The sequence below is a fragment of the Corvus moneduloides genome, unplaced genomic scaffold (genome assembly GCF_009650955.1).
Source record: "Corvus moneduloides isolate bCorMon1 unplaced genomic scaffold, bCorMon1.pri scaffold_143_arrow_ctg1, whole genome shotgun sequence".
NCBI lineage: Eukaryota > Metazoa > Chordata > Aves > Passeriformes > Corvidae > Corvus > Corvus moneduloides.
In genome coordinates, this window is record NW_022436893.1 from 42511 (window position 1) to 51498 (window position 8988).

Sequence of the window (8988 nt, forward strand, 5' to 3'; positions counted from 1 at the left end):
AAATCAGGAAAAATTGGGAAAAAATCATAAAAAAATCAGGGAAAAATTGGGTAAAAATCAGGAAAAAATTCAGGGAAAAAAATGGGAAAAATCAGGAAAAAATCAGGAAAAAATTGGGGGAAATCAGGGGAAAAATCAGGAAAAATCAGGAAAAAATCAGGGGAAAATTGGAAAAAAATTGAGGAAAAAATCAGGAAAAATTGGGAAAAAAATCGGGAAAATTGGGTAAAAATCAGGAAAAAAATCAGGGAAGAAAATGGGAAAAATTGGGAAAAAATTGGGAACAAATCAGGAAAACTCAGGAAAAAATCAGGGGAAAATTGGAAAAAATTGAGGAAAAAATCAGGAAAAATTGGGGAAAAAATCGGGAAAAATCAGGAAAAATCAGGAAAAATTGGGTAAAAATCATGAAAAAACCAGGGGAAAATTGGGTAAAAATCAGAAAAAAAAATCAGGGAAAAAAATGGGAAAAATTGGAAAAAATCGGGAAAAACTCAGGGAAAATCAGGGGAAAATCAGGAAAAAATCAGGAAAAAATCGGGAAAAAAATTGGGAAAAAATCCGAAAAAAACCTTGGAAAAATCAGGGAAAAATCGGGGAAAAAAATTGGGAAAAAATCAGGAAAAAATCAGGAAAAAATCAGGAAAAAATCAGGAAAAAATCAGGAAAAAATCAGGAAAAAATCGGGGGAAAAATCAGGAAAAATTGAGAAAAAATCACGAAAAAATCAAGGACAATCAGGGGAAAATCAGGGGAAAATCAGGAAAATTTGGGAAAAAATCATAAAAAAATCAGGGAAAAATTGGGTAAAAATCAGGAAAAAATTCAGGGAAAAAAATGGGAAAAATCAGGAAAAAATCAGGAAAAAATCGGGGGAAATCAGGGGAAAAATCAGGAAAAATCAGGAAAAAATCAGGGGAAAATTGGAAAAAAATTGAGGAAAAAATCAGGAAAAATTGGGAAAAAAATCGGGAAAATTGGGTAAAAATCAGGAAAAAAATCAGGGAAGAAAATGGGAAAAATTGGGAAAAAATTGGGAACAAATCAGGAAAACTCAGGAAAAAATCAGGGGAAAATTGGAAAAAATTGAGGAAAAAATCAGGAAAAATTGGGGAAAAATTGGGAAAAATCGGGAAAAATCAGGAAAAATCAGGGAAAAATCGGGTAAAAATCATGAAAAAACCAGGGGAAAATTGGGTAAAAATCATGAAAAAACCAGGGGAAAATTGGGTAAAAATCAGAAAAAAAAAATCAGGGAAAAAAAAATGGGAAAAATCGGGAAAAAATTGGGAAAAACCACGAAAAACCCCACGAAAAATTGGAAAAAAAGCCCGAAAAAATCCCAACCCCCCCCGAAAAGCCCCCCAGCCAAAAACCGGCCCAGCAAGGCTCACCTTGACGGAGTCCTGCTCCTCGTCGGACTGCTCGTAGAGCTCCTCGCCCAGGAAGCTCCAGGGCGAGCGCGAGCTCTGCGCGGCGTAGAGCTGCCAGCGCCACAGCGACAGCGGGCAGAAGGAGACGCGGAACGGCAGCCGCCGCACCGACTCGTTGATGGGGAAGTAGTCCCGCTGCAGGTTCCAGTAGTCGTTGAAGTAGACGATGGGGAAGTAGTCGCCGCTCAGAGCGTCGAACTTCACGTCTGGGGTGGGGTGGAAACCGGGGAAAGAGGGGTGGGAGAGGGTGAAATTCGGTGGGAGTTGGGGGGGGGAAAACAAACCGGCCGTGGGGATGGGGGGGAAAAGGGGGTTGGGAGTGGGGGAAAGGGGGTTGGGAGTGGGGTAAATTCATTGGGAGTGGGGGGAAATTCATTGGGAGTGGGGGGAAATTCATTGGGAGTGGGATAAATTCATTGGGAGTGGGGTAAATTAATTGGGAGTGGGGGGAAATTAATTGGGAGTGGGATAAATTCATTGGGAGTGGGGTAAATTCATTGGGAGTGGGATAAATTCATTGGGAGTGGGATAAATTCATTGGGAGTGGGATAAATTCATTGGGAGTGGGGGGAAATTCATTGGGAGTGGGGTAAATTCATTGGGAGTGGGATAAATTAATTGGGAGTGGGGATAAATTCATTGGGAGTGGGGAAAAGGGGTTGGGAGTGGGGAAAAGGGGTTGGGAGTGGGATAAATTAATTGGGAGTGGGATAAATTCATTGGGAGTGGGGAAAAGGGGTTGGGAGTGGGGAAAAGGGGTTGGGAGTGGGATAAATTAACTGGGAGTGGGATAAATTCATTGGGAGTGGGGAAAACCCCGTGGGAATGGAATAAACGCCATGGGAATGGGATAAACAGGATTGGGAGTGGGATAAATTAATTGGGAGTGGGGAAAAGGGGTTGGAGTGGGATAAACCCCAGGGGAATGGGATAAACCCCATGGGAATGGGATAAATTCATTGGGAGTGGGGAAAAGGGGGTTGGGAATGGGGAAAAGGGGTTGGGAGTGGGATAAATTAACTGGGAGTGGGATAAATTAACTGGGAGTGGGGAAAACCCCGTGGGAATGGGATAAAGGGGGTTGGAAGCGGGATAGATTCACTGGGAATGATGAAAGGGGGTTGGGAGTGGGGAAATGGGATGGACTGGGAAGGACTGGGAAGGACTGGGATGGAGTGGGATGGACTGGGATGGACTGGGATGGACTGGGATGAACTGGGATGGACTGGGATGGACTGGGATGAACTGGGAAGTCCCAAAACCCTGCAAACCCCGTGAGATCGAAACAATCCCATTTTTTCTGAGAATTTTCCTGGGAAAAGTTGGAATTCCGGGGGCTCACATTGGTCCAGGGGCGGGGGGACGCTGCCCCGCACCCAGGGGTGGCACTGGGATGGACTGGGATGAACTGGGATGGACTGGGAGCTACCAGAACCTTCCGAACCCCATGAGATCGAAACAATCCCGTTTTTTCTGGGAATTTTCCCGGGAAAAGGCGGAATTCCGGGATATCTGAGCGCTCACATTGGTCCAGGGGCGGGGGGACGCTGCCCCTGACCTGGGGTTGGCACTGGGATGAACTGGGATGAACTGGGATGGACTGGGAGCTACCAGAACCCTCCCAGCCCCACAAAGCCCAACCAATCCCGTTTTTTCTGGGAATTTTCCCGGGAAAAGGCGGAATTCCGGGATATCTGAGCACTCACATTGGTCCAGGGGCGGAGGGACGCTGCCCCGGACGTGGGGTTGGCACTGGGATGGACTGGGATGAACTGGGAAGTCCCAAAACCCTCGGAGCCCCACAAAGCCCAACCAATCCCGTTTTTTCTGGGAATTTTGCCGGGAAAAGGCGGAATTCCGGGATATCTGAGCGCTCACATTGGTCCAGGGGCGGGGGGACGCTGCCCCGCACCCAGGGGTGGCACTGGGATGGACTGGGATGAACTGGGATGGACTGGGATGGACTGGGAGCTACCAGAACCTTCCCAACCCCATGAGATCGAAACAATCCCATTTTTTCTGGGAATTTTGCCGGGAAAAGGCGGAATTCCGGGATATCTGAGCGCTCACATTGGTCCAGGGGTGGGGGGACGCTGCCCCTGACCCGGGGGTGGCACTGGGATGAACTGGGATGAACTGGGATGAACTGGGAAGTCCCAAAACCCTCGGAGCCCCACAAAGCCCCAACCAATCCCGTTTTTTCTGGGAATTTTGCCGGGAAAAGGCGGAATTCCGGGATATCTGAGCGCTCACATTGGTCCAGGGGCGGGGGGACGCTGCCCCTGACCCAGGGCGTGTGGTCGTCCACCATGTTGATGGTCAGGTTCGGGTGCCAGTGGGAGATGACCTCGACCGGCCCGAAATCCTCGGCCCTCTGGAAGGGAAATCCCGGGAATCGTCAGCGAATCCCGGGAAAAAATCCCGGGAAAAGCCGGGCCGGGAGGAGGGGGAGTTCCCCCCCCCCAGTGCCAGGGATGCGATCCCGGCCTTTGGGAAGGGGACAAAAAAGGGGAGGGGGGGAAAGGGTTGGGAGCGGGGAGGAATTTGGGAATGAAATTCCCACCCCCTCACACCCACCAAAAATTCCCCCCAAAAAAATCCCAAAAAGTTCCCCCAAAAAAAATTGCCAAAAAAGAAAAAAAAATTTTCCCAATGAATCTCCAAAGAAATCCCAAAAAATCCCCTCAAAATTCCCCAAACAATTCCCCAAAAAAATCCCAAAACGTTCCCCCCCCAAAAAAAAAAAATTGCCAAAAAAGAAAATTCTCCAATAAACCCCCCAAAAAATCCCAAAAAAATCCCCAAAAATGCCCCAAAAAATCCCAATAATTCCCAAAAAATTCCCAAAAAGTTCCCCAAAAATCCTAAAATAGTCCCAAAAAATTCCCCAAAAGTCCCAAAAAATTCCCCAAAAATCCCAAAAAATTCCCCTAAAAATTCCCAACAAAATGCCAAAAAACTCCCAAAAAATTCACAAACAAATCTCAAAAAATTCCCCCCAAAATTCCCAAAAATCCCAAAAAATTCCTCAAAAAAATCCCAAATAAATCACAAAAAATCCTAAACAAAACCCAAAAATTCCAAAAAAATTCCCAAAAAATCCCGAAAAATTCCCCAAAGAAATCCCAAAAAGTTCCCAAAAAAATCCCCAAAAATTCCCAAAAATTTCCCAAAAAATGCCAAAAAAATCCCAAAAAATTCCCCAAAAAATCACACGAAATTCCCAAAAATTCCCCCAAAAATCCCAAAAAATCCCCAAAATATCCCATAAAAATCCCCCAAAAAATCCCCCCAAAATTCCCAGAAAAATCCCAAAAAATTCGCCCGCAAAATTCCCAAAAAAATCCCCAAAAAGTCACAAAAAATTCCAAAAAAATCCCATAAAAATTCCCCCAAAAAATCACAAGAAATTCCCCCAAAATTCCAAAAAAATCCCCCCAAAAATTTTTAAAAATTCCCAGAAAAATCCCCAAAAATCCTCCAAAAATTCCCAAAAAAAAACCCCCAAAAATTCCCCAATAAATCCCCAAAAATTCCCAAAAAATTCCCAAAACCCCCCCCAAAAATTCCCCAATAAATCCCAAAAATTCCACAAAAAACCCCCAAAAATCCCCCAATAAATCCCCAAAAATTCCCAAAAAATTCCCAAAAAACCCCCCCAAAAATTCCCCAATAAATCCCAAAAATTCCCAAAAATTCCACAAAAAACCCCCAAAAATTCCCAAAAAATCCAAAAAAATTCCCAAAAAAACCCGAAAAAAACACCCCAAAAATTCCCCAATAAATCCCAAAAATTCCCAAAAATTCCCATAAAACCCCCCCAAAAATTCCCCAATAAATCCCAAAAATTCCACAAAAAACCCCCAAAAATTCCCAAAAAATTCCAAAAAAATTCCCCAAAATTCCCAAAAATTCCCCAAATCCCGCAGAAGCCCCGAGCGCAGGAATTCCCACCTTGATCATCTCGGGATCCGCCTCCGTCTCTCCCGTCAGGAGGTTCTTGGTTTTCTGGAAGCGCCGCCGCTTGTATTTGTTAATCACTGGGAAAACGGGAAAGAACGGGAGAAGTGAGAAAAAACGGGGGAAAATGGGGAAAAATGGGGAAAAACGGGGAAAAATAGGGATAAAATGGGGAAAAATGGGAATAAAAAGAGAAAATATGGGGGAAAATGGAAAAAAATGGGGATAAAAAGGGAAAAAATGGGGATAAATGGGAAAAAATGCGGAAAAAAGGGGAAAAAGGGGAAAAAAGGGAAAAATGGGGAAAAATGGGGGGAAATGGGGATAAATGGGGATAAAAAGGGAAAAAATGGGGAAAAATGGGAAAAAAATGGGGAAAAGGGAGAAAAAATGGGAAAAACCAGAAGAAATATGGGAAGAAAATGGGAAGAAAAGGGGAAAAAATGGAAAAAAACCTGGGAAAAATAGAAATGGGAAAAAAAGGGGAAAAAGGGGGAAAAAAGGGGAAAAAAGGGGAAAAAAGGGGAAAAAAAGGGGAAAAAAAGGGGAAAAAAAGGGGAAAAAAAGGGGAAAAAAGGGGAAGAAGTGGAAAAAAGTGAGAAAAAATTGAATAAAATGGGAAAAAAACGGAAAAAATGGGAACAAATAGGAAAAAAAAAGGGAAAAAAAGGGGGAAAAAATGGGGAAAAATTGGGAAAAAAAAGGGGAAAAAAAGAGAAAAACCGGGAAGAAAAGGGAAAAAAATGGGGAAAAAAATGGGAAAAAACAGGAAAAGGGGGGAAAAAGTGGGAAAAGGGGAAAAAAAGGGGAGAAAAAGGAAAAAATGGGAAAAAGTGGGGAAAAAAGGGAAAAACATTGGGAAAAAAATTGGGAAAAAAATTGGGAAAAAAATTGGGAAAAAACGTGAAAAGTGCAAAAAAGTGGGAAAAAAGGCAAAAAAAACGGGAAAAATGGGGAAAAATGGGGAAAAAGGGAAAAAGTGAGGAAAAAGTGGGAAAAAAGTGGGAAAAATTGGGAAAAAATGGGAAAATTGGGAATTCCCGGCAGGAATGGGGATTTTGGGGCTGATCCCACTGGATTTGGGGCTGGAAAATTGGGAATTCCCGGGAATTCCCGGGGGAATTCCGTCCTGCGGGAGGTGTGCACGGTGGCCAGGCGGGAACGGGGCCGTTCCCGAGGGATTTGGGGCTGGAAAATCGGGAATTCCAGGCGGGAATGGGGCCCTTCCGGAGGGATTTGGGGCTGGAAAATCGGGAATTCCCGGGAATTCCGTACTGCGGGAGGTGTGCACGGTGGTCAGGCGGGAACGGGGCCGCTCCCGAGGGATTTGGGGCTGGAAAATCGGGAATTCCCGGGAATTCCCGGGGGAATTCCGTCCTGCGGGAGGTGTGCACGGTGGCCAGGCGGGAACGGGGCCGTTCCCGAGGGATTTGGGGCTGGAAAATCGGGAATTCCCGGGGGAATTCCGTCCTGCGGGAGGTGTGCACGGTGGTCAGGCGGGAACGGGGCCGTTCCCGAGGGATTTGGGGCTGGAAAATCGGGAATTCCCGGGAATTCCGTACTGCAGGAGGTGTGCACGGTGGCCAGGCGGGAACGGGGCCGTTCCCAAGGGATTTGGGGCTGGAAAATCGGGAATTCCTGGTGGAAATGGGGCCATTCCTGAGGGATTTGGGGTTGGAAAATCGGGAATTCCAGGCGGGAATGGGGCCATTCCCGAGGGATTTGGGGCTGGAAAATCGGGAATTCCCGGGAATTCCGTCCTGCGGGAGGTGTGCACGGTGGCCAGGTGGGAACGGGGCCGTTCCCGAGGGATTTGGGGCTGGAAAATCGGGAATTCCCGGGAATTCCGTCCTGCGGGAGGTGTGCACGGTGGCCAGGCGGGAACGGGGCCGTTCCCGAGGGATTTGGGGCTGGAAAATCGGGAATTCCCGGGAATTCCGTACTGCGGGAGGTGTGCACGGTGGCCAGGCGGGAACGGGGCCGTTCCCGAGGGATTTGGGGCTGGAAAATCGGGAATTCCCGGGAATTCCGTACTGCGGGAGGTGTGCACGGTGGCCAGGCGGGAACGGGGCCGTTCCCGAGGGATTTGGGGCTGGAAAATCGGGAATTCCCGGGAATTCCGTACTGCAGGAGGTGTGCACGGTGGCCAGGCGGGAACGGGGCCGTTCCCGAGGGATTTGGGGCTGGAAAATCGGGAATTCCTGGTGGAAATGGGGCCATTCCTGAGGGATTTGGGGCTGGAAAATCGGGAATTCCAGGCAGGAATGGGGCCATTCCCGAGGGATTTGGGGCTGGAAAATCGGGAATTCCCGGGAATTCCGTCCTGCGGGAGGTGTGCACGGTGGCCAGGCGGGAACGGGGCCGTTCCCGAGGGATTTGGGGCTGGAAAATCGGGAATTCCCGGGAATTCCGTACTGCGGGAGGTGTGCACGGTGGCCAGGCGCCGGTAGAGGCTCTTCTGCCGCGGGTCCGGGTGGAAGCCGCTCTTGGTGAAGTAAACGTGGACGTAGATGGAGCCGTTCCGCTGCACGCTCTGGGAAAGGGCCCGGAAAAGGTTGGGAAAAGGGCCAGGAAAACCCCGGGAAAGGTTGGGAAAAACCCCGGGAAAAGGTTGGGAAAAACCCCGGGAAAAGTTGGGAAAAACCCCGGGAAAAGTTGGGAAAAGGGCCAGCAAAAACCCCGGGAAAGGTTGGGAAAGGTTGGGAAAAGGGCCAGGAAAACCCCAGGAAAGGCTGGGAAAAACCCCGGGAAAAGGTTGGGAAAAGGACCCAGGAAAGGTTGGGAAAAGGGCCAGGAAAAACCCTGGGAAAGGTTGGGAAAAGGGCCAGGAAAAACCACGGGAAAGGTTGGGAAAAGCCTCAGGAAAAGGTTGGGAAAAACCCCGGGAAAAGGTTGGGAAAAGGACCCAGGAAAGGTTGGGAAAAGGGCCAGGAAAAACCCCGGGAAAGGTTGGGAAAAACCCCAGGAAAAGTTGGGAAAAGGGCCAGGAAAGGTTGGGAAAAGGTTGGGAAAAACCCCGGGAGAAGTTGGGAAAAGGCTGGGAAAAGGGCTGGAAAACCCCAGGAAAGGTTGGGAAAAACCCTGGGAAAGTTTGGGAAAATGGCCAGGAAAACTCCAGGAAAGGTTGGGAAAAGAGCGACCCCAAATTTGGGAAATTCCAGGCGGGAATTCCAGGGGCCGGATCGGGGCTGAGGGAGGGCCGGGATTTAGGGATCCCCGTTCCCACCTGGAATCGCCGCTCCCCTCCCCCGGCCCCAAATCCCTCGGGATTGGACCCCGAATCCCCTTTTCCCAACCCCAAATCCCCATTTCTGACCCCAAATCCCTCCAGATCCCCCAAATCCCTCGGGACCAGCCCCATTCCCAACCCCAAATCCCCATTTCCTGACCCCAAATCCCCATTTCTGACCCCAAATCCCATTCCCAACCCCAAATCCCCCATTTCTGACCCCAAACCCCCTTTTCCCCAACCCCAAATCCCCATTTCTGACCCCAAACCCCCTTTTCCCCACCCCAAATCCCCATTTCTGACCCCAAACCCCCTTTTCCCCACCCCAAATCCCCATTTCTGACCCCAAACCCCCTTTTCCCCACC

General features: G+C 48.2%; 1 protein-coding gene across 1 annotated transcript in view; it reads right to left on the reverse strand.

The window, feature by feature from the left end:
* CLPTM1 (CLPTM1 regulator of GABA type A receptor forward trafficking) overlaps positions 1–8195 on the reverse strand; it is a gene marked incomplete at its 5' end in the record, with an annotated part of 29589 nt that extends 21394 nt beyond the window's left edge. Inside the window, 4 exons of the mRNA XM_032097894.1 lie at positions 1395–1639; positions 3687–3807; positions 5388–5473; positions 7809–8195. Of these exons, the coding sequence (XP_031953785.1) occupies positions 1395–1639; positions 3687–3807; positions 5388–5473; positions 7809–8195 (839 nt within the window). The remainder of the gene's footprint in view (positions 1–1394; positions 1640–3686; positions 3808–5387; positions 5474–7808) is intronic.
* Positions 8196–8988: the final 793 nt, after the last annotated feature.